Genomic DNA, 26,002 nt, shown 5'->3' with positions numbered 1-26,002 from the left:
AGTCTTTAGGGTTTTCTATGTATAATATCATGTCATCTGCAAACAATGACAGTTTCATTTCTCCCTTATCAATTTGGATGCCTTTTATTTTTTTGTGTTGTCTGATTGTTGTGGCTAGGACCTCCAGTACTATGTTGAATAAAAGTAGTGAGAGTGGGCATCTTTGAGTTACTCCTTATCTTAGAGGAAAAGCTTTCAGCTTTTCCCTATTAAGTATGATGTTGGCTGTGGGTTTGTTATATATGGCCTTTATTATGTTGAGGTCCTTATACCCATTTTTTTGATAGTTTTTACCGTGAATGTATGTTGAATTCTGTCAAATGCTTTTTCAGCATCTATTGAGATGATCATGTGTTTTTGTTTTTTGTTGATACTGTGTCTGTTGATGGATTTCCAAATATTGTACCATCCTTGCATCCCTGGCATAAATTCCACTTGGTCATGATGCATGATCTTTTTGGTGTGTTTTTGAATTCGGTTTGCTAATATTTTGTTGAGTATTTTTGCCTATGTTCATCAAGGATATTGGTCTGTAATTTTCTTTTTTGGTGGTGTCTTTGTCTGGATTTTATATTAGAGTGATGCTGGCCCCACAGAATGGGTTTGGAAGTATTCCCTCCTCTTCTGCTTTTTGGAAAACTTTAAGGAGAATGGGTATTAGGTCTTCACTAAATGTTTGATAAAATCAGCTGTGAAGCCATCTGGTCCAGGAGTTTTGTTCTTAGGTAGTTTGTGATTACCAATTCAATTTCATTGCTGGTAATTGGTCTGTTCAGATTTTCTGTTTCTTCCTGGGTCAGTCTTGGAAGGTTGTACTTTTCTTGAAATTTGTCCATTTCTTCTAGGTTATCCAATTTGTTAGCATATAACTTTTCATAGTATTCTCTAACAATTCTTTGTATTTTCTTGGTGTCTATAGTGATTTTCCATTTCTCATTTCTGATTCTGTTTATGTGTGTATATTCTCTTTTTTTCTTGATAAGTCTGGCTAGAGGTTTATCTATTTTATTTATTTTCTCAAAGAACCAGCTCCTGGTTCCACTGATTCTTTCTATTGTTTTATTCTTCTCGATTTTATTTATTTATGCTCTGATCTTTATTATATCCCTCCCTCTACAGACTTTGGGCCTTATTTGTTCTTCTTTTTCTAGTTTCATTGTGAGTTTAAACTGTTTATTTGGGTTTGTTGTTCTTGAAGTATGCCTGTATTCCAATATACTTTCCTCTTAGAACTGCCTTTGCTGCATCCCACAGGTTTTGGGCTAATGAGTTGTTTCATTTGTCTCCATACATTGCTTGATCTGTTTTAATTTGGTCACTGATCCATTGATTATTTAGGTGCATGTTGTTAAGCCTCCATGTGTTTGTGGGCTTTTTATTTTCTTTGCATAATTTGTTTTGTGGTCTGAGAAGCTGGTTGGTACAATTTCAATCCTTTTGAATTTACTGAGGCTCTTTTTGTGGCCTAGAAGGTGATCTATTCTGGAAAACTTCCATGTACACTTGAGAAGACTGGGTATCCTGCTGCTTTTGTATGCAATGTTCTGTAGATGTCTGTTAGGTCCATCCATTCTAATGTGTTGTTCAGTGTCTCTGTCTCCTCCTTATTTTCTGTGTGGTTGATCTGTCCTATGGAGTGAGTGGAGTGTTGAAGTCTCCTAAGCATTGCATTCTATTTCCCCCTTTAATTGTTAGAATTTGTTTCACACATTTAAGTACTCTTATGTTGGGTGCATAAATATTTACAATAGTTATATCCTCTTGCTGGACTGACCCTTTATCATTATGTAATGTCCTTCTTTGTCTCTTGTAACTTTCTTCATTTTGAAATCTATTTTGTCTGATACAAGTACTGTTATTCCTGCTTTCTTCTCCCTATTCTTTGCATGAAATATCTTTTACCATCCCTTCACTTTTAGTCCGTGTATGTCTTTGGGTTTAAAGTGAGTCTTTTGTAGGCAGCATACAGATGGGTCTTTTTTTTTTACCCATTCTGTTACTCTGTCTTTAGATTGGTGCATTCAGTCCATTTACATTTAGGGTGATTATCAATAGATATGTACTTACTGCCATTGCAGGCTTTATATTTTTGGTTACCAAAGGTTCAAGGGCAGCTTTCTAACTACCTAACAGTCTCTCTTAACTTGCTTATTATGCTATTTCAAACACAATCTAAAGGTTCTTTCTTTTCTTCCCTTCTTTTTCTTCCTGTTCCACTCTTTACATATTAGGTGTCATATTCTGTACTCTTTGTCCTTTGAATAACTTTGTTAGTAGTTGATTTAATTTGTATTTTCTTAGTAATTAAATTGGTCTTCTTCCTTACTATGGTTTTATTTTCTCTGATGACAGCTATGTAGCCTTAGGAGCAGTACCATCTGTAGCAATCCTTTTAAAGTACACTGTAGAGGCAGTTTGTTGGTGGTGAATTCCCTCAACTTTTGCTTATCTAGAAAGTGTTTAATCCCTGCTTCAAATGTAAATTATAATCTTGCCAGGTATTCTTAGCTCGAGGACCTTCTGTTTCATTGCATTAAATATATTATGCCACTCCGTTCTGGCCTGTATGGTTTCTGCTGAAAAGTCTGAAGATAGCTTGACTGGCTTTCCTTTATAAGTGATCTTTTTTTATTTCTGTCTGCTTTCAGTACTCTCTCCTTATCCCTGTTCTTTGCCATTTTAATTATTTTAAGTCTTGGTATTGTTTTCCTAGGGTTCCTTGTATTGGGACATCTCTGTATTTCCATGACCTGAGTGACTATTTCCTTCCCCAGATTGGGAAAGTTTTCAACTTATCTCCTCAAAGAGACTTTCTATCCTCTTTTCTCTCTCTTCTTTTACTGGTACCCCTATAATGCAAATATTGCTCCATTTGGATTGTCACACAGCTGTTATTATTCTTTCATTCCTAGAGATCTCTTTTTCTCTCTGTGCATCAGCTTGTTTTCCTGTTCTCTAATTTCTATTTCATTTACCATCTCCTCTACCACAACTAATCTACTTTTAAATCCCTCCTCTGTATGTTTCATTTCTGATACTCTATTTTTCAAAATTTTTCTCTCTTCTTTGAAGTCCTCCCTGAGATCTTCAATATTTTTCTGTATCCCTGAGAGCAGGTATATGACTTTTATTTTCAAATCCTTGTCAAGAATATTGGTGATTTCAGTTTCACTAAGCCCTCTTTCTGGCATTTTTTCTTCTAATTTTGTTTGGACCAAATTCCTTTGCCAATTCATCTTTTAAATGTTTCCTATGCAATAATAAGTTTGTGTAGGCAGCATCCTCTAGTGCCCAGAAGCTCAATTTCCTGTGCAGGAGCTGTTGGCGAGCAGTGGATGTGGTACCTTTCTGCCTTGTTCCTAAAGTAAGCTGTGTGGGCCATCAGCTCAGGCAAGGAAAACACTCTCTGGAGCTGCCGTGCACTTGCAGCAATGGTGGGGGCTGCAGGAGAGTGGGACCAGCACCTGCTGGGAGGAAAGAGCTCAGGTGGTATGGTGTCCTGTCTTCCTGGCTGTAATATCTGCATCCATTGCCAGCTCCAGTGGGCCATGTGTGCAGGGAGGAGCCTCTGTGCTATGCCCCTATAGCTACTGTGGGTGGGGGCATCCTCCAGCAGGTCTGGTGTGATGGCAGGGTGGCTGCTGAGTGGAACTGGTGCTGACTGTGGGGAAGGAGCAGCAGGCTGCATACTGCAGTGGGGGCCCTCAGGGCTGCATTGCCAGTCAGGGGGATGGCATATCTGAAGTTCCCAACGTGCTGAGCTGAGAATGCCAGGAAGGTTTTGTCTACCTGCCACTTTTCATGAGCAGAGAGCTTTGTATAATCTTTGCCCCTTTATCACCCCTCTTGCTGCTGGCAAGTCCTTCAAACTGCCCGCCTTTCTTTTGTCCCAGGGGGACAGTTCTGTGTATCTCTTCTCCCCAAGCAGCTGGAATCTCAGTCTGAGTATCCCGCCAGTCTTTGCTTTCCAACCCCACTAATCTCCAGAGCACCATGTATTGTGGATTCATGCTTCTGAAGCAGCTCTCCAGAGCTGGGTGTCCAGTGGTCCTGGGCTTCTACTACCTTCCTGCTCCATTCCTCTTCTTCCTGGGGGTAGGGGAAGGGGCTTGGGTCCCACCAGATCACCGCTTTGCCAATTTCATTTACCCTTTTCTGTGAGGTCTTCTCTTCTTCCCCAGATGTAGGCAGTCTCTTCTGCAGTCTTCAGGTCACTTTTTCAGGATTAGTTGTATTTGCTGTATTTTCATGTTTTATGTGATTTGGGCAGGAGGTTTTTGCCTCACTTCTCACACCACCACCTTTTTTCTGCCATCCCAGGCTTTCAGTATTTTAGCCAGTATGTGGTATGCTAGCATATTGTATAAAATTATGATGATAGGAAAAAAGGGTACCATGAAAAGATAAAATAAGCAGGAGAACTAAAGGAAATCTTAGGGAAATGCTCTAAATTTTCACCATATTTCCAAGAAAAGTAAAGTAGAAGGGAATCTTTTCTAGGAACCTGTTTTTAACCACTGGACAGGAAAAACTGAGAGAAAATAGATTAACTGGTTAACCCAAATCATGCCCATTGATAATAAAAAGGAAATAGGAGAGTTAAGAGAGTTGTGGTGTATTTGTTACTGTCTGCACTTCAAGTGAGACTAGTTCAGATCAGGCAAGGGTCATCTCTTTTATAGAAGGTGTAGTTTGTCAACAACTGGAGAAATTGAAGAGAGGCTTCTCTGCTCCATCTGAGCTTTACATTAGTTCAAGACTGACACTGGATAATCCAATGCAGGAGGCTTACAGACAGTAAAATAAGGTAGAAATCCTGCATTGATCCTCCATAGTGATGAGGTTAAAACTAAATGCCTTCTACTCATCCTAAGCAAGCAAAAAGGGCATACCCACACAATGAAGGAAGAAGGTAACTAAATATTTTGTTTTTGTTTAAGCTGTTTCCACACTGCACTAACCTGTAACATGCAGTAACTTGCTGTTTGGACATCTCCAGTTCTATCGACATAGCTCTCCATTAAGTCCACTCCATCTTTAGTAAGGCCTGTAAGCAATATTCCTTCCAAATTTCCAGCATCTTTCATTTCATTGGTCAACTTTTCGATGTATCTGTTTAACTGAAAAATTCAAAGTGATTTTTCTGAATCTATTTCACTATATATTTTGTACTTCAAAATTTCTACATTTGGAACAATTTTATTCTTAACAGAAAACATTTTAAAACAAAAGTCGTTGCAATAATCTAGATACGTGATCTCTAAAATGTCTGCATGTATTATAAATTATAATGCAGTATCCATAATCATATAAAGTATTTTTTTAAAAACTCAAATCATTTACTATGTTTGGATATTTCTATAAAAGAACTATAGAGGGTTTATTATTTTAAATTTAAAGAGAACTGTCCTCATTATTCTGCAAAATTCTTGCTGTCTATTATAGTAGAATGTAATAGAATCATAGAATCTGAATTGGAAGGGAAATTTGAGGTTATCTAAATAACCAATCTCTTGGAAGTTCTTCCCTAACTTCATACCATTCCAAACTCAAGCCAAGATCCTCTATATCCACCTAGCACTTTCCCATTATTGGAGTTCTTAGCACATTATATTACTAGTATTTGATGTGCATTTCTCTCTCACTACATACATAGCATATGCATTTAGTATCTGTTTACTGTACTAAGAAATGAAGGAATCCTTTTATAGCATTCCTGAGAAGTGAGTTTAACTATACCTACTGACCAATATCCCTCCCAAATGCAGAAATAAACTAAAATATTAAGTCAGCATGCTTAAACAAGTAAATTTAGTAACAATACATGTTTATAGTATCTTGATCTAATAAAGAAATTACTACTTTACTTATTAAAACAACTTACATAAGTCTCACACAAACATATTTATAAAGATTAGTTTCTTAATCTAGTAAGAGTAAATACCAGTCACTTCAAATATGAAATTAAATCAGTTTTTACCTGATTATCACTAAGGAATTTACAAGCAAATGCCACCCTGTCACGTACAGCAACTTTGTTTTCATACTGAAAAAAAGAGAAAAAGCAAGGAGTTACTTATAGGTGCTATGAGTTTAAAATTTTTGCATACTAAGTATTGTATATACCTAATATGTAATTTTATTTTCGAATGTCTTGAAGTTATTGTGTATATACTGGCAGAGCCATTGATTGCCTATGATCCTGTTCTTAATGTATTTCTCAGGAAACTCAATGCTAAGGTTATTATTGCCCTTCCAAAGTAAAGGCTTCCCTGTTAAACACTGACCAATTCAGTTTAAAAAAATTCAAGTTTCAGTATATAACTCCAACATAAAACATAAGCAATGATGTACATTATCAAATTTAAGATATCATGTAATCTTTCCACCATAGAAATTAACTGGGGGAAACAGAGGATATATTTCCTTGGTTGGCAAGTTAATTAATAAGTCTAGGAAATCTGTGAATTACCAGAGAATACACCAGTGGGACTAATATCAGTACAGAATTTAGAAAGACTGTCAATACATGTTTCTAAATACAAAGTGGTAAGTACCTTTATAAATAAAAAGACACACTTTTGTGGCTATAGTAAAATACTGTTACGCAGGAGGCTTGTGGCAAAATTTTCAGAGGCATTATGATAACTTAAATTTTTATATACTTGTCGATATTATAAAACACTATTCTGAAAAATGTTTGCTATGAATATAGATACAACTAACTTTATGATAAGTAAAAAATAAAGATGGAAAAAAGATCCTATTTCCATTTTATTCTATGAAATAGTTTTTCCTCCTATAAACATAAGATCAGTTCAGTTGATACATATCTTAGTATATTTTCTCAATTATAAAATACAGTTCTGCCCTAAAGAGAGAACATGTTTAGTAAAAACCAGATTTAACTCTTAGGTTCAACTGCATATACTATAATTTTGATCTGGAAAAAGTTATAAATATTATGTCACATTTTATAGTTGAGAAAACTAAACCAAAATAGTTAACTGACCAGCTGAGGTAACTGGCAGAGCAAGGACTCAGACCTTTATCTTCTGATTTCCCAGTTCAGCAGTTTTCACATTATTGCAACTTAACAATTTTTTTTTAAAAACTATGTTAATTATAATTATTTACACATAGTCAGGTATACTCTTGAAAGAGCTAGGTAATATAAACTTCCTACTCAACATATCCCTTATCTAATAACACAAACTTACATATAAGAAGAGTATTTATAATAGGCCAGTTAATTTAAAATGTAAAAATTTAATATTCAAATATACTTCTATCAGTTTCATATGTGAACAAGCCATTTCTTTTTCTTGCCTTCATCATTCTCTACTACTTCCTGAAAGTATTTACTTAAGATGCAACATTTACTGTTAACAAAAAAGACTAGTAATAGTAAAAACAAAAAACTAACATACTCTTAATAATTTGAAGTGGTTAGAAAAGCTCAATAGTAATTTATTAAAAGTAATCAACAATACATTTTACCTAAGGAATTGCCAAAATGGATACTAACAGCATTTATTAAAATTTTCATTAAGATACACCAATAAAATACATGGTTTTGTAAATTCTTAGGGACTGACATTTAAACCAATTATCCAAGCAATATGTATTTTATAAGAAATGCTATAATGGCAAACTTAGAAATAGGTTTCACATGAGAAAGCTTTTTTTAGTGCTAGAATAAAGCCCAACAATGCAAAGAAAGTTGTGGTACTAATGTGAAGCACAAAACCCAGTAACTGAAACCGATAAGCAAATCTTCTTTCATTCTTTCTTTCCCTGTCTTGTGATAAAAAAATCTATTTGGTAATGTGGTAATATGTAGTTAATACAGGAGAGAAAAAAATACCAATGGAAAGGCCAAATAATAAAAAAATGAAATAATCCACTATAAGTAGTATGACCATATAATTCATCTTCCAAACGATACATGTCTGAGAACAACAAATACTAGCTCAGAGAAAATATATGGTCATCCTGACTATAACTGACATGTGTTGGTTTCCTTAACTAAAAATAAAAATGAAAATACATACATACTTTTAAAAAGTGCCATTTCCATATAAATATAAATTTTATATTTCAAATTTTAAATATAAAACTTATGTTTATACAGTTGTAGAGATCTAGAACTCAGTTTTTAAGCTTAAAGGATAAAATTCTATTCCTTCTGACTGAAAACTATATTATTAAAACTATTAAAAAATCAAGTTCAGCTTGCTATCAGCTAACTACCCCTAAGGCTGGAATCACATTCAAGAAATGCTGCTCAAAAAATGAGATACTTCATTTTAAATAATATAAAATGCATCAAAATATAACAGTATTTTATGCAACAGACATAATTTCACAAAGTTAGATAAAACCTCTTAAAAGGAGTCTTGTGAAACAGAAATTAGCTTACCAACACTCCATCATAAGATCCTGTTTCACTTGTGAGAAATGCAAACATGACACACAGATAGGGGTTGTTTAATTGTAATCGCAGAGTGCTGCACATTTCTCTCCAAAGGGAGTTCTTCTCATTCGTATAACCGGATAAAGCCATTGCTACCACATTGAGATTCAGATCACCTGTATATTAAAAACAGCCAGCTAATCAAAATGATCAAAAGCTTAGTATCTCCTTCCAGCTGTTAAACCAAAACAGATCAGAGGATGATTTTACTCCCAGAAAAATAAGCCACTAGAAAAAGGTTTTTGATTCACATTGGAAAACTTGGCATGGACCTGAAAAAATTTCCATTCTTATGTAAAACTTCTGCCCATATTGCAAACCTTTTGTAGGACAAGTACTTCTTTTAATTTTCAAGTTCTCATTCTAGGGAGGTTCCCATAGTATATACCACGTAGGGCCTAAATCATGACAGTGAAACTTTCCTATTAGAATCATTGCCAACTTTATCAACAAGTTTATTTTCACTGAGATATTTTAAAGCATTGATAGTAAATACTCCTGTAGCTCAGGATTGCAATTTTTAATATCATTTTGTTTTCCTATTCCTAAATGTATAATGCACATACTTAAGTATATGGTTTAACTGCAAGGTATTGAAAGCTCATATTTCAGCATTCTTATTATAGTATTATGCTTTTAGTTTTTCTAGGATAAAATTAATTATCAGAATTACCATGGAACTGTATTTAGACACATTTGCAACAAAGCATGTGTTACTGACAATCTGGTAAACATTTCTTCTTAGCAGTTTATAAGGCTACTGATAAGCTTCTCATCTGGCAGTCAGCCCTATGGCTGCCTAATCTTCTAACGTAGGTTTTGCTTCAAAAAGGAAAACTAAATTGACCTTTAACTTTTGTTCTTAAGAATTTTCTACATTTATTATAGCAGCTTTCTCATTGCTTCTTAATCCTAATAATTTTTTCTTTTCCAAAAGTATTTCCCACTTTATGTTAACAGTCGTTCTTCATTTCTATAAACACTTTCCCCAACTTATGCTTGCTTCCTTTGCCTACCATATTTAATTTAAAGTCTTTTAAGATTAAACAACAACAACAATGAAGGATTATCTTCTTTGAATCCTGCTTAGAACAATTTATTTCCAAATGGAAAGGAATATTTGACTTAGTGAAATCTTTTCTTCAGTCCTTAAGCTTAACCAAGGGACTAAAATCAGAGATAAGATACTTTTCCCCTTCTGTTGGTATGGGTGTTTAAATCTAACACCAAATTTTCTTGGAACGCATGATAGGGAAGCATGCTCTCATGTTGTAGCAAAATTATAATTAGAAATGGCTTAAAATATCAATTATTTTTCCCATGACCACATTATCTTCTATTGCACTCTCAAACTGGGAAGATAAACATTAGAGCAAAAGTGAAGGAAAAAGAGGCCAATCTGGGCAAAATATTATATTTTTCAACTTTAAGACTGCAAGTAAACATTTTACAGTTAATTTCACATTTTTCTCTATGGTACAACAGAACTGCAATAGTTTCAAAATTGACGAGCAAATAGCAATTAAGTATTCTGAATACTCAGAAATAACTTGCTAGGTGTATTCAAAATCAACAGATGTACACATTTTATAGTTATTTTCAAGTGAAGTATTCCTCATTTAAAAAAACTGAATTTCTGGATTAAGATTTACTTCTCTGAGTATTGTCTTGCAAAATGTCAGGGTAAAACTTTATCACATTTCACTATTTCTTTCTTTTTAAAAAATATTAAATGGAAACTATGTTTAAATCACCAGATCAAGTAAAAGCATTTATACAGATCAAAGTATTTTTTTATAAGAATCTATATTAGTCCAACTAAAAGTGTCAGTTTCCTAAGTCAACCATAACCATCCAAAAAGATAAAATATAAACTATACTCATTATGTTTGTCACAGAAATACCTGCAAACTAAAATCCTAATTCCAAGAAAATATTTTTTAAATATATGTGAACCAACCTTAGAAGAAATACATCAAAAATGGATATATTTGATCATTCCTTGTAGTATTATTGAAATGACTATTAAGACACATTTCTTTTTTACAGACATAAACCAAGGCATATACAAAAGCAATGGGCTAATATTTACTCTGTAAATATTATACAGTAAACTATATACAGTTCTGTGTTAATTTCTTTAAAAAACTTACATAAGAATATTGATTACATTTTTGAAAACTATCAGCATCTTTTCTTTAAAGGATTCTATGAACTGCATCTATCTTAGAATACGACCTAATACCTTTTTCTGAAGATGCCCCTTCATTCAGGATTTGGATTGCTCGTCGAATATCCAAGTTGAACAAAGCCACAGCAGCAGCTCTCTCCCATTCTCCTTCCTGTACAAGGGAGTTCAAAAATGGCCCCACATCTATGTCTGTTCCTTTCTTTATCCACCCACAAAGCTGTAAAGCTAAGATTCTCTCTTCATTTAAATTCTGATTATCAGTTTGCTTATCTAACCCACTCCAATTGTGTCTGCTGCTTTCCACCATTCCTAAAAAAGAAAAAGAAAAAAAAAAATATATATATATATATATACTGCTTTATTATTTTTGAAATATATTTGGAAAATAAGTCAGTTTTATAGAGAAATAGTTCAACATAAGATTTTGCATATTCAACTTCTATTACAGTTTTATGATAGCAAACCTGTAAATATGCTACAAGCAAAACAGATTTTACATATTGCTTAATACAACAGTTTCTTGATTTACCAAAAAAAGCTATTAGAATAATACTCAATGCTCAGTGGGCTAAGTCACTGCTTCACTGCTTCAGAGAAGCCTCTCTGGCTACCTAATCAAAATAGGATGCCTCCCTAGGGAACTGAAAAGCAAAGCCACAATGAGATTACCACCTCACTCTAGTCAGAATGGCTAATATCAACAAGACAAGAAGTAAGAAAGTGTTGGCAAGGATGTGAGAAAGGATGTTGGCAAAGAACACCATCATCCACAGCTGGTGGGAGTGTAAACTTGTGCCACTACTATGGAAAACAGTATGAAAGTTTCTCAAAAAACTAAAAATAGTTTATGACCCAGCAATTTCATTTCTGGGAATTTACCTCAAGGATGCAAAATCACTAATCCAAAAATATATAGAAAGTCCTATGTTTAATGCAGCATAATGTACAATAGCAGAATATGGAAGCAACCTAAATGTCCATTGTTAGATGAATGGATAAAAAAGATGTGGTACATATATACAATGGAATATTACTCAGCCATAAAAAAGAATGAAATCTTGCCATTTGCAACAACATGGACAGACCTAGAGGGCATTATGCTAAGTAAAATAAGTCAAATACCACACAATTTCACTTTTATGTGGAATCTAAAATACAAATGAACAAACAGAACAGAAACAGACTCACTGACATAGAGACTGGTAGTTGCCATAGAGGAGAAGTGGCAGGGGATGGGTAAAACAAGTGAAGGGGAAAAAATTAGTGAAAATGCTTGGTATCTTGATCTAGGTGATGGTTACATGAGTGTATACACACGTCAAAATTCATCAAGTTGTATACTAAGATTTGTGCACTTTATTGTATGTACCTTGATATACATATATATATATACACAAAATAATATAAATAGGGTAACTCCTATTATCTAATTTACCATTGTTTCCTCTATTTCCCTTAGCACTAATATAAGCTCCCCTATTCATTAATTTATTTTTCAAGCTTGTCTCTTCTCCTACTAGAACATAAGCTCTAAAAGGCAGGCATCTTGTCTTTTTTATTTGAAAGGTACCCCAAGTGCTTCAGATCCAATAGATGCTCACTCTCTTTCTCTCCCCTACTTTCTATGTATGTATGTGTATGTATGAAAAAATGAGTACTTTGAATCAAAACACTTTGAAAGTTCAAGGTAAGTCTAAAGCTAAAATACAATAGGAATAACTTGATGACTTTTTGCCCCCTTACTAAATCCGGAGACTTTATTTGTTCATTCTTTTTCATAAGGAATCTAAGTAATTCTTGTAGCATTCAAGGCAGCTGATGCCAATGGCAGGATCATTTCACTCAGGATGGTATTTGGTGACAAATAAAGGTAAAACAAAGACAAAACGACTCTATTAACTGCAATTCAAATTCTTAAATGTTCTAGAAAGTTTTACTATCAAAATTGTCATTACATAATTATTTGTTATTATTTAAACATAAAGGATTTTCAGAATAAACTGAATTAGGAATTAGGCAGAAAGAATATCCAACATTACAAATATCTTACTAGTAATTTACACTTATAATTTATAGTAATTCCACATTTATATAGTCACACATAATACAGTAATTACACATTTGTAAATATCTAGATCAATAGCAAATAGGTTTTAAGAACTAATTCAACTAGTCTGTGGTATGCAGAATTAAAAGATGGGTTCCATGATTCCCTTCCCTTTGGTAACCACACATCCTTGTATAATTCCCTCCCCTTGAGTACAGGTGGAATCTGTAACTTGCTTCTAAATAACAGAATATAGTACAAGTGAAAGAATTTTGCAGGTGTAATTAAGGTAGTTACTTAGTTGACTCTGGATTAATCAAAAGATTATCCTGTGTGGGCCTGACTTAATTAGGTGAAACCTTTAAAAGAGAGTGTGGAGGTGATGAGAGAGGTTCTCCCTGTAAGTAAAAGCTGTCATGTTGTGAGAGGGTCTGTGAGAAGGCCATGTCTGTAAGAAGGCCATTTGGCAAGGGAGTATGGGCAGCCTCTAGGAGCTGAAGGCAGCCACTGGCTGACAGACTGCAAGGATACCTTGGTCCTACAACCTCAAGAAATCAATTCTGTCAACAACCATGCAAGGTTGGAAGAATATTCTGACCTCCAAAATGGAGCAAAGATTGGCCAACATCTTCATTTTTGCCTTGTGAGACCCTGACCAAGAGCACCCATTTAGACAATGCCCAGACTCCAGACCCATGGAAATGATGAGATAATAAATGCATATTGTAGAAAATATATTGTCCAAAGTTGGCTTTAGCTATACTCAGTCTGGTCAAAGAATTAAAAGGATAAACACAGCAAAAATTAGAAAATATTAAAAAATGATTCAGTTGTCATTTGCAAGTCAAACAAAGCAATTATGTCTTAAAATTTTAGTCTAAATACTTGGAAAGAGTAAAAATATTTAGCAAATGTCTGAACTCTCCATCATACCTAATTCATACTTTAAATAACTTGTTTCATTACATGTCAGGTTGTGGCAAAAGTTTACAATATTATTCATGTTAGGACATATTTTAAACTATATTCCATTACTTTATGCAAATGTTTCAAAAAGAATTATTCATAAAATTTTGAAAATAAAAAAATTTAATAATTATACTTGAAATTATTTATTTTTAACCTTACTATTGGAAACTATTGCTAATTTAGGTCGAGTTAGGAGCAAACTTCTGAAAGAGTTTTCTTCCTTCATGAGATTCCCCTGACCATTGAAAAGAGGAAGTATGCTACTGTTTTTGCAACCATAGGGAAGTCAGTTAAAACAAAATCACTTTTTGCTTATGAAAGGTAAATTTTAAGAACTAAGAAAACTTTGAATAATGAAATTATAAAGTTAAAAACATGTTAAAATTTAAACAAAACATTACTTTTCTGAATAAAGCATTTAGAGTGTTTAGATAGAACAAAGGCTTTAAATTTCAGGTAGATCAACTTGCAGATGTACTATGACGTATTTATTTTCAGATCATCCCTAAAAATTTTGGATTCAATGTTGATATTCTTTAATGGTAAACATAACAATTTTAAATAGGTGACCAAAAAGCAATCATTTATTATTCAAAAGATTCCTCACAGCTTAAAAATATTCCAGTTTCTTAGAGTATTTATTTTATAGAAATAGTGTCATGGAACAGAATAGAGATCAATACATATGAATCCAAATAGTTCACTGTAAAGAGGCAGAAAAATATCCTTAAGTGCAGGGATATTGTGTCATGTATTTTGGCTGCTCAAAGACCTTTTTACTGCTTGATATCTATGCTACAAGTAATTGAGATTATCAAATAAGCAAAGAGATATTATTATGTTTTTAAGTATATGGTCATATTATGATTTTTAGAATATGAATTTTTAAATATTTGATTTTAATCTTTCTCTGAAAAAGAATTAAAATCTATGCTGTTATGCAATGCCCAAGTGACAAAAACGTATCCCCTAAACTGGAGACTGTCCTACACATAAATAATAGAATCAACATTTTATTGATAGTCGTGAGGAAAACAAGTTCACTTAAAAATTTAAAAATGCTTTAAAAAAATGTTTCAAGTATTACACTAAATAATAAGACACTATGCTATTTGCAGATATTTGTTGCATTTTTACATCTATATAATAAAGCAGACTTCTCCAATGCTTATAAAAACATTTTGTTGTTAAAAACACTATATCTTAGCTATCCTGCCCCTTAAACTAATTTTGAATAGACAAATTCTCTAGAAAAGTTGTTGGCTTTTCCCATAAATATGCCAAAATACAACAAAAACAGTAATAAATCTCAAAATAACTGAGAATGCAATATAACGAGACCTATTATGTGGCTAAATGCTAAAAATTCTATAAACTTGGTGTTTAATTCTTTGTATGAGTGGTTCCAAAATCATAAACCAAGGTATTCAGGTTCATTTGTAGAGGTAATACAGTGTATCTGCCCTTTAACCTGTATTAATAAAAATGGAAATTTTTAATTGATCTCATTCATTTTATTGTTTATATTAGAAGTTACTTTTTTGGTGGAGAGCTAATAAGAGAACACCAAAATGAAAAAGATCAGGTAAGTAGTCTAGTGCATCTTCAGCAATGTGGACCAAAGTAATCTGAAAGTCCTTTAAAAAAAATTGTAAGTTTAATTGAAATGCTTAACTTACTTTTTTTAAAAAGTAGCATTCTACTTTCTATTTTTTATATAGTATTTATGAAAATCTTATTTAAAACCAGTATTAGGAAATAGAAGTACTTTACTTCTACCATCACTCTTTGACTAGATAATGTGAACTACTTTTCTAGCAGCTTGACCTGGACCCAAATTTGATTGCAATCAAAAATTAGACTGTCAAATGTTAGGCTGGGGAGATGATTATAATAAACCCACAATTTAATTCCAATAAAATTAATAAGAACAACTGTTTAAAGAATCAGTGAGAAAGTAAGTTTGGCTTTTTTGTCATCCATATTTAATTTTTAAATGGTTTATCAATTTCAATCTTACATTCATTCATACATTCATTTACTCATTAAGGACTATTTCAGGTAAGGCATACTTCAAGTCATAGTTACACTGACCATGCCAACAGACAGCTAAGTGAAAATGTTGTGTAGTAAAATAAAAAGGGCTCTTCTTCAATTAGAAATCGTTTTACTTAGTTTTTATAAAAGCAAAATACAGTAAAATCCCAACTAACAATCAGGATCCTCTAAATCATCTAACATAATACCTCTCAAAGTGAGTCTTCAAAAAAATTAAATCATCACATTAAATGAATGGATTTAGAAAAGCCAATTTCATTTCAAAGAAACAAGACTCCCTCTAAAAAGGATTTTCATATAAAAACAATTTTGTTACTTAACTCAACCATTCATTAAAATATCAGAAACCAAAAAAAAAAAAAATACGTACACTCTCCTGAAATAACTAAATGATGGGGAAACAGTAAAAGCACAAAAATTATAAACATTTTGCAGAATATAAAACTGAATTTTCTTACCCAAAGATGATTTTACAATTGATTTAATTCCTGCATAAACCAATGATCCTTTGTTGCCTGGAGATTTCTGATCCATATCTTCTGTATACTGCTTCATAAGTATTTAAATGCATAGGAAATACTAGTGATGATGCATAATAAAATATTTCAAAGCTAAATTTGTTTTGATTTACAGCCAATTCATAATAGGCATCACAGTGGAAGTAAGTGGTTCTACTCTACTGTAGAGGTACAAGGTTCTTTCTCCTATGCATGCTGCAAAGCAATATTTCAAGTTAAACAGCTTTAAACAATTTTACTTTGTAATTTTAGTATGTAACTTGTATTTACATATAAAACATTTGGCATTGTATTTACAGACTGACCTCTCAGTAAACCTCAAGAACATTTCTACCTGATTCACCTCACAAAATTCACAACACAAAGGATATAGTGCAGAGTATACCAGAGTGACTTGAGCTGTGGATCTTCATTTCCAGCTAAAATATGGTTTCTCCACACCTGTTCTGTATCAAGTCCGTATCTTGATAAAGCCCGAAGGCGCATCTTTGTCGCTATATCCTTTTCTAAAGAATTATCACTTTCTTCTTCTGCACATTCATACAAATGACGACCACAAGCCCACATTAAAGATGTAATTGGGCTCCAGGCAAGAGATATCCTTTCAAAAACCGTGAAGTCAGACATTGTTCGGTTGGGAGTTACAACTATCATTCGATTTTGACTTGTTGGATGCCAAGCAAAGGAAGCAATGTAATTGTCACAAGGTTGCACACTTCTTTCAATTATTGTGGGTTCAGTTTCATCCCCAATGGGAGTGGGCGTGTGCTGCATATCATATAATCTAATAATATTACTATCCCTTGTTAAAGTGGCAAGCAGACCAGTCCTGGTTGGACACCATGCTACTTTTGTTAAGGGTTTTGGTTGCTCAGTCAAAGTCAAAACAGGCTTCTCAAATTTCCTAAGATCCCATATTGCAACCTGACCTTCATAGAAGGAAGCAACACGATCATGGAAGTATGGGTCTACTGTCACCCCCTGAACAGCTTTTGTATTAACAAACATCTTTTGGCTTGTATTCCGAAGATCAAATATGGCTAGGTTACGATGCATACCAGCAAGCAGAAGTTTCTGGTCTCGTGGAAGCCAACAAAGAGAGAGACAAGCATCATTCTGTCCTAATTCATAAAGTGGTTTTGTGACTAATAATGTTGTTTCAGTTTCACCTGCTGAAAGTCTGACTTTCTCCATGGGAACTATATCAGGAGTATATTTGCTACAGATATCCCATATCAGTACTGAAAAATCAGCTCTATGTTTATCTAGACCAGCAGCAAGCCAGTTACTATCCAATGGATTCCATGCAAGAGTATTGCACTGTCGTGCATGTTTTGGAACAAATTCTTTTCCTATCAAATCTTTGAACTTTGAGTTATGATCTTGACCAAGACTTGTAAGAACCACACGACCATTTGCTTGTCCAACTGCTAGGAGACATTCAGGATCATAATTGAGATACCAGGCAACACATTTCATGTAGGGTGTATCTGAATTTATTGATAGTAATGTAGCTGCAGAGTCTTCAGATAAACGTAAAGATCCAGCTTTGAGTTCTGAATTCACAGTAGATTCCACATGATAAAGGCTCAGTTCTGAGTCACATACGACAAATCTATCAACCTGGTGTGGTGCCCACAATATATCGGGTTTGGTCCCACTCATGTTTATTGATGTGCTCAAAGAGTCCAGTCAGATCCATTCACTGAAAATCTGTTTAAAAACAGAAAGTTTTAAAATGTTAACAAAATACAATTCTAAGCTGAATAAACTATTCAGAAAGTCAGGAAATTCTCTATACAGGTACTCTGCTTTTTAATATATTTATATTTCTGCTCTCTGCTATGAATTCAAGACAATATCTATTGACAAAAAGTTAAAAAGAAGAACTTCCTCCAGTAAAATGAGCTGGTAGGAATCTGAGAATTCCATTCTGGCTTTATTTCCCATGATCAACTATCCTAATTGCACAGTTGCTAGTATCTTCAAGTAACCTCAGGGTTAAAATAACTTTGTTGTAGTAAGCAAATTAATAAGTATCATCCCTTTGAAGGGGGTGTAACTTCATGTTGCTAAGCAATGTTTTAAAACAGCACTATCCAAACGAACCTTCTCTAATAGAAATGTTCTGTATCTGTACTATAATATGGGATCTACTAGACATGTGGCCACTGGGTGCTAGAACTGTGACCAGTGCAAATTTTATTTTTAATTTTAAAAAAATTGTAATATAAATAGACACATGTGGTTATTACCATTAGGGACACTGCAGATTTAAAGTACAATGCCATTAGTAAGACAGAGGTCTCCTCCTCAACTTTCAACAGTAAGAAGTAGCCCTACATGACAGAATAAACAATGAAATGTATAGAGTTGAGTTCTATATATAGCTCTGATGTGTATTAGCTACATGCCTTGCAAAGGTCTTTGTGTTTGGGGGTTGTTTTGCTTTCTCATCTATGTAACATAACAGTGGGTTGAGATTAGTACTTCCCAAACTTCAGCCATTCATTTACCACCTGTGCTATTTAAAAGTTTTCTTTAAACTGACTAATTTTTAAAGTCTAAAAATCAATTTTGACATCATCACAAGGTCCATGAATCATGGGTATGATATGCTAAATAGACTTTTTCTAACATACATATGTATTAAAAAATTAATATATAACTTTAAAATGTTATATATTAAAAATACATATATTAAAAATATATAAATACATATGAAAATAAATATATAATTATTAAAAATGCTTGACTGTACTTCACCTAAAATCATCCTGTTTAGGACCAGTCATACACACACACTTTGGGAAACAGAATTAAGCAATCATTACAAACTCTTTCAGTTTTCAATTCTATAAACTTTGGAAGTATTGATATGGGATTTTTCAAAAGATAAATATTTTTATCTTTTGGTTTATATTTGGTTTAAGCACAAACCAAAAATAGCCAAGTTAAAAATGATATTTTAATAATAAAAGCTACACACAAAAATGTAAATGTTTCTAACCCAGTCTGGCTAGAAGTTATAGACTAGATTAAAAATGAGCAATCAGTCAATAGACTCATAAAATTTAGATGACTGGGAAAAACCTCTAATCTTTTTTTTTAATGAAAGTATCATTGATAAACAATCTTATGAACGTTTCACATGAGCAACACTGTGGTTTCAACATTCACCCGTTATTAATCAAGTCCCCCCCAGCCCCCTGCAATCACTGACCATCAGCATAGTAAGATTCTACAGAGTCATTACTTTTCTTCTCCATACTATACTGCCTTCCCCATGACCTATCTATATTGTGAGTGCTAATTATAATGCCTCTTAATCCTCTTCCCCTCCCTCCCCACCTATCCTCCCCAACCCCTTCCCTTTGGTAACTACTAGTCCCTTCCTGGAGTCTGCGAGTCTGCTGCTGTTTTGTTTCTTCAGTTTTGCTTTGTTGTTATACTCCACAAACGAGTGAAGTCATTTGGTACTTGTCTTTCTCCACCTGGCTTATTTCAGTGAACATAATACCCTCTAGCTTCATCCATCTTGTTGCAAATGGTAGGATTTATTTTCTTCTATGGCTGAATAATATTCCATTGTGCATATGTACTACATCTTTATCCATTCATCTATTGATGGACACTTACGTTACTTCTATGACTTGGCTATTGTAAATAGTGCAGCAATTAACATAAGGGCAAATATGTGTTTTTGAATATGAAATCGTTTTCTTTGGGTAAATTCCTAGGAGTGGAATTCCTGGGTCAAATGGTATTTCTATCTTTAGTTTTTTGAGGAACCTTCATATTGCTTTCCACAATGGCAGAACTAATTTACATTTCCACCAACAGTGTAGGAGTGTTCACCTTTCTCCGCATCCTTGCCAGCATTTGATGTTTCTTGTCTTTTGGATATTGGCCATCCTCACTGGTGTGAGGTGATATCTCACTGTGGTTCTAATTTTCATTTCCCTGATAATTAGCAATGTGGAGCATCTCTTCATGTGCCTGTTGGCCATCTGAATTTCTTCTTTGTTGAAGTGTCTTTTCAGATCCTCTGCCCATTTTTTAATCGGATTACTTATCTTTTGGGTGTTGAAACCTCTAAGAATTTTTATACTGGCTTATTTCCTCCCTTTAGAGTTCCAGAACCCAAGATCAATCATTTCAATTATTCTTATTAGCACCCTCAATTTTTTCATTTCGTTGCAATTTTGGATTTGCAGTCCCCAACCCTAGATCAATGTAATTATTTACTGTCATCACTCAGGCTGCCTAGTCTCACAGCTCTGCAGACAGACTCCATAAGAAATTAAGTATACAACATGTCTGGCCTGTGGTACTGGTTTAGCAATTCCTTTATTCATCTTTCCACCCTGGTGTTTATGAAATTCATCCTTACAATATTACAATGATCCTTTCAAAAATACAAACTTAACTAGGTTATACAACCCCTAGTTGAAACCCTATAATGGTCTCCAATTGCTCTTAGTGTAGTGTTCCAAATCTTCAACGTCACTTACAAGACCCTAAATTCTTTGGCCTCTATCTACTGCTCCCACCTCAAGGTATTCCTTGCTATCTCTGTTCTAGCTACATGGTCCTTTTCAGTTGCTACAATGTAACCTCTCTGCAAGCTGCTATCACACCTTTGCAAAGGCTGTTCCTTCTGTCTGGAGTGTTCTCCCCTCCTTTCATAGCCAAGTTAACACCTGCTCAACCTTGAATCAATCATGCTTTATCCCCTTCACAGTCTACATCGGGTTACTGAGATATATACTCTCACTGAACAGTGTTCCTTCCATTTAAATCACTGTTTCTACTAGATTATGAACTCCATAAACAAAACTCCATTTTGCTCTTCATTTCCATGTGGCACCAAAGTGGCTACACACTTTACTGATATTTAATAATTATTTGTCAAATGATGTATTTATTAAGTGCTCCCTCTGACACTTCTCACAACTGCTATTTCTGTTTTACCAGTTTCCTCATGCTTTTACCCATTACCGTTCTTAGTAGAGGTTGGCCCCAGCCAAAAGCAACGTGCCCACTGTCATAACTGTAACTGGTTCCAATGACGCGCAACAGCCCACAGTGAGCCATTCCAGGAGAGGATCACTCGAATACACTGTCTTTCATTTACTAAGCATCTTCTACATTCTAAACACTGTTCTAAATGCTGGTAATTCAGTAGTACACAGGGACAGATACAGTCCCTGGTTGCTATGAACTAAATTGTGTACCCTTACAATTCAGATACTATACCCCGAATTCCCCACATGACTGTATTGGAGACAGAGCCTTTAAGGAGGTGATGAAGGTTAAATGAGGTCATATGGTTGGGGTTCTGTTCTGATAGAACTGATGCCTTTATAAGAAGAGTAAGAGACACTAGAGCTCTTTCACTACCTGTGAGAACACAGCAAGAAGGCAGCTGTCTACAAGCCAGTAAGAGGGTTCTCACCAGAACAGGACCATACCACCCTGATCTGACTTCCAGCTTCCAGAAATGAGAAAATACATTTGTTGTTTAAGTCACTAGTCAATGGCATTTTGTTATGGCAGCCCAAGATGACTAATATACTGTTCTAGTAAAGCCTAGACTTCAGTGTAGTTACATCCAATCTTAAAGAGAATTTAAAATGTAAGAGTGAAGAGAGGCACCACCTACAGTAGGAAGTAGCTAAGACAACAAAAAAAGGGAACAGATTCTGCCAAATACGGGTTCATATTCATGCCCTCACAGAGGAAATTTCTTAATTGGATGGGTGTCCTGAGATCTGACCCATCTTCCTATCACACTAAAAGATAAATGCTTAAAGGGGCACACTTTTTTCTAGGCTTCCATCACACAATCATACTCTTTATATAAAATGACCTATGGTAAGAAAACGTTGGTGCCACATGGAAAAATATCTTTAAAAACACATATAGAAAGTAATTTAAAAAACTGATTGCATGACTCTCAATGAATCAACATTTTTTCTGAAATTATGCATGTAAAATTTTTATTACCATCCATAAAATCTGTATGTATTACAGTAACTCATACATAATCACAGAACTTGAGAGACTAGCAAACTGTTCTCATTTCACATAAGAGTAAAGTGAAGACCAGATGTTTCAGTGGTAAAACCATCTCCCAACTCCCATCCCGTATTATTGCAGAGAGAAAGGATCAGCTACCTAATTTGCAGAGTCCAGTGCAAAATGAAAATAAGGGCCTCCTGTTAAAAAAAAAGTCATTAAGAATTTCAAGACACTGATAGCACAGCATTAGACCAATTGCTAGCTCTTCTAAATGATGGCCCTTGTGTGTAACTGCACAGGTTGCATACCAGAAAGCTGGTCCTGAACAGAGATTTATATCGTTAAGTACCCTTTTAAGAAATATGTTTCTTTATAATTCAACACACAGTATAGATGGATCCTGGCTCATGAACACAGAAGATTAGGAATATGGTGAGGAGCAAGGAAAACTGAACCTGAAGTTGGAAGACCTCCAGTCACTCACTAGCCAGACCCTAACAAGTTCCTTAATATACCAAGACTATAAAATGGGATAGAGTCTATCCTATTTCCCTCACAAAGTTGAAACAATCAAATTAAATGAGTGCTTCACATTGCACATATTAGTATCACTACAATTCCTTCAAACAGCCTTGGAAGCTAATGTTTTCAAGTGTTGGTGACACTGAAGACTTAGAGGAGGCATTTGCAATAATTACAGCTTGTATTTAGATCCTGACCTTCAAGCTTAACAAGTGCTCACTTCCCATAAAAGGTTTCTGAGCAAAGGAAAGCCATATTGATTCTGTTTCTCACCAGAACATGTGTAACAGCACTTTCCAAGAGAAACATAGTTTGAGCCATATGATCTAGTAGCCACATTGAAATAGTAAAAAAGAATAGATGAAATTAAATTTAACAGTATATTTTATTTAACCCAACATAGTAAAAAAATTTATCCTTTTCAGCATAGAATCAGTGTAAAAATTTTTAAAGAGAATTTTTATTTTAAATTTTTAGGGACCCAGTCTTGGAAATTCAATGTGTATTTTACATTTACAGCACATCTCAATCTCGTGTGGCTACTGGACAGTGAATACCTATAATATTAAGTGTACAAGGAATCCAATCACTCATTAATATCCTATTGTTGGTATTGTCTTCTACTTTTCTTACTATAAGTAACAGTTTCAAGAATTGCCATCACCACCTTCCAGGAGATGCAATGTGTATCCACACTTCTCTTAAAATATGGTTATACGAAAGGCCTGCAGTCATTTGTTAAGCAATTTAGCACGGTTCTTGGTTTATGTGAGACGTTTTATTCCATCCTCTTACGCATTTTCATTACTGGTATGTTGCACAGAACACAGCTAACCCGGTGACAGGCCCTTGAAGAAGTATTTAACAGCACAACTGGCACGGCTTGTTGCTATTCCGGGTCAATCAGGGATCTGAGGGCGACTCCCACGCTCCAGCCACCTGGCTGAGCCTGTCTTCCAGGCCAGGGCGCCTTTCCGCACGAACGCGCCGCGGTGCAGGCTGCGGCGCGGACCCAGGGCCCGGGAGAAGGTCCCTCGCGCCTCAGGTCCCTCTGAGGCCTGGCCGGCCGTCGCGCTCATCCCGCTGCGCGGATCGCGACGCCACGGGCCTCGGCTCCGAGGAGGCTCCCGGGTCGCCCGCGGCCCTGGCTTTTCAACTGGGCTTTCCCAGGCCCCTCGCGGCGGCCCCGGCGCCCTCAACCCGGGCCTCCCCGTCGGGAGAGCGGACACGCGGCCCGAGCCGCACTCACCGACCTGAGGAGGCAGCACTGCCACTGCACAGCCGCTTCCGGCCCGCTCGCCGCCCCTCCCGCCGCGGGGTCCGCACACGGGCAAGATGGCGGCGGCCAGTACCCCGGCCTCCCGGCCCGGGACTCACCACCCCGACACCGCACCTCCCGGCCGCGCGGACGCACGGGCCTCCTGAGGGGAGTTCCCGCCCGCGAGCCCCGCCCCTCGCTGCCCGGGAGTCGCACCGCCCCGGGGCGGGGCCGTCGCCCAGGAGGCCCCGCCTTCCGCCCCGGTGCAAGGGGCAAATCGCGGGGGTCCCCTGGGGTCCCCTGGGGTCCCCGGCCACATCCCCGCGCGGGGACCTACATGGCTGTTCAGAGCCGCGTTATCGCTTTCATGCGCTTCACACACTTTAGCCCCTTTGATCAGTTTATGTTTTCGTTAAAAATTTATTACAGGCCACTGATGTAGTAGCAAATCCAGGGTATTTGGTTCATGATTTATTCCCTCATTGACTCACGTCTCGCGTGCCTACTGTGTACCTAGCACCCTGCTGGAATGCTGGGGACACCGGAAGGAACAAAAAGAGACCCGTCCAGGCAGGAAACACGCAATTAGAGCAGTTCCTGGTGAAAGCTAATATGGGGGTCTACAAGAAGAGGCACCCCGTTGGCGCCGGGAGGCCAGTAACACGTCTTTAAGGACCCTGGGTTGCCACAGGAAGGATGAATATGGGATTAGCCAGGAAAGGGACAGGGAAGAGGGGGATGGAAGAGAAAAGCCTTCTAGAGCAGAACAAGAGCAAGGTCACGGGGAAGGACATACAAAACAAGGAAGAGGCAGTTAGTATGATGCGTGAGCAGAGGAAGTGGGGAGAGATTAAGATGCTCTGACAGAAAGGCATTTAGAAACCAGGTCGGTGAGTTTGAATGGACTTTTTCATAAAGCCAATAGTGGAGTCACTGACAGTGTTTAATCAGGCTAGTGATGTGACAAGTTTTTCTAAGGAAAAAGGGGAAGGAAAGTTAAGTATCCAAGTGACACGACAGTAATCCAAACTACCAGTGGTACAGAGAGTGGGGATGGAGAGAAGTGTAAGGCCTGGGGATTATTTAGAAGGTGGAATGGCGGGAGTTTACAATTTACTAAGTGAGGGAGGGAAAAAGGACTCTAGGTGTCTGGCTCCTGTAATTGACCAAATGGTGCTGCCCCAGGTACTACGAATCTGACACAGAGGCTGTCTTCATATGTCTGGCTATCTTTGTTCATGCTTAAAAGTGGGTGGTCTTGGGCTTGTAGTGATCTTATAAACAACAAAATAAGACTGGTAATGCCTTAGGAAATGATGATTTTCAAGGCAGATAATTTTGGTAAGAGGATGTTTGGGGACAGTATTGCTTGTGGGTTCTGAGGCTCCTTTTCACTCCTACGGCCGGCCGGAGAAATGGAGGTGGAGGAAGTGATGTCCTGCTGAGGATTTGCCACTTCAAACACTATCTTGTCAGTCTTCAGTGATTTTGGCCTGGGCCCCAGGGCTCCAAATCCCCACCCCACCCCCACCCCCCACAGACTCAGATCAGTACAGATCTCTTTACTCCTATCATAGCTGAGGCAAATGTATCCTCTCATGCTCAGGATATGACTCTGCTTCCTACTTCAGAAAGAAAATTTAAACCATTAGGTAGGAATTTCCACAGCCTCCTACTATTTTCTCTCCTTCCCCCAGTATCTTCATTCACTCTCATTCTTACCTTGTTCCAGCTACATAGAGGAGGAGGAGATCCAAGTATTTCTCCTGTTCTGAGACTTTGCACCATTAATTTTCTCCTTATCCACGTGTTTACAACCACTACGTTTTTACTGGTTCTTTACCTTCAGCGTATGTTCAAGTCACTCCCATTTTTATCCTCAAAGGACAGGACAATACTCATTCTCTCTAATCCTACATCCTGTCTTCCCCTGAAGATG

At 36.1% G+C, this 26,002-nt stretch overlaps 1 protein-coding gene across 2 annotated transcripts in view; it reads right to left on the bottom strand.

The window, feature by feature from the left end:
- Positions 1–24,237, bottom strand: part of MIOS (meiosis regulator for oocyte development) — a 38,301-nt gene extending 14,064 nt beyond the window's left edge. The window contains exons 1-7 of one of the 2 annotated variants that reach the window (XM_036894491.2): positions 23,473–24,237; positions 16,631–17,972; positions 16,200–16,298; positions 10,722–10,976; positions 8,423–8,592; positions 5,981–6,046; positions 4,962–5,120 (exon numbers count right to left, since the gene is read on the bottom strand). In XM_036894491.2, the coding sequence (XP_036750386.2) occupies positions 4,962–5,120; positions 5,981–6,046; positions 8,423–8,592; positions 10,722–10,976; positions 16,200–16,298; positions 16,631–17,924 (2,043 nt within the window). In that variant the 5' untranslated portion in view covers positions 17,925–17,972; positions 23,473–24,237. The remainder of the gene's footprint in view (positions 1–4,961; positions 5,121–5,980; positions 6,047–8,422; positions 8,593–10,721; positions 10,977–16,199; positions 16,299–16,630; positions 17,973–23,472) is intronic. The other variant, XM_036894490.2, reaches the window with a different exon arrangement.
- Between the last annotated feature and the right edge of the window lie 1,765 nt (positions 24,238–26,002).

The sequence above is a fragment of the Manis pentadactyla genome, chromosome 7, assembly GCF_030020395.1.
Source record: "Manis pentadactyla isolate mManPen7 chromosome 7, mManPen7.hap1, whole genome shotgun sequence".
Classification (NCBI taxonomy): Eukaryota; Metazoa; Chordata; class Mammalia; order Pholidota; family Manidae; genus Manis; species Manis pentadactyla.
This window is presented reverse-complemented; position numbering and strand designations above follow the sequence as displayed.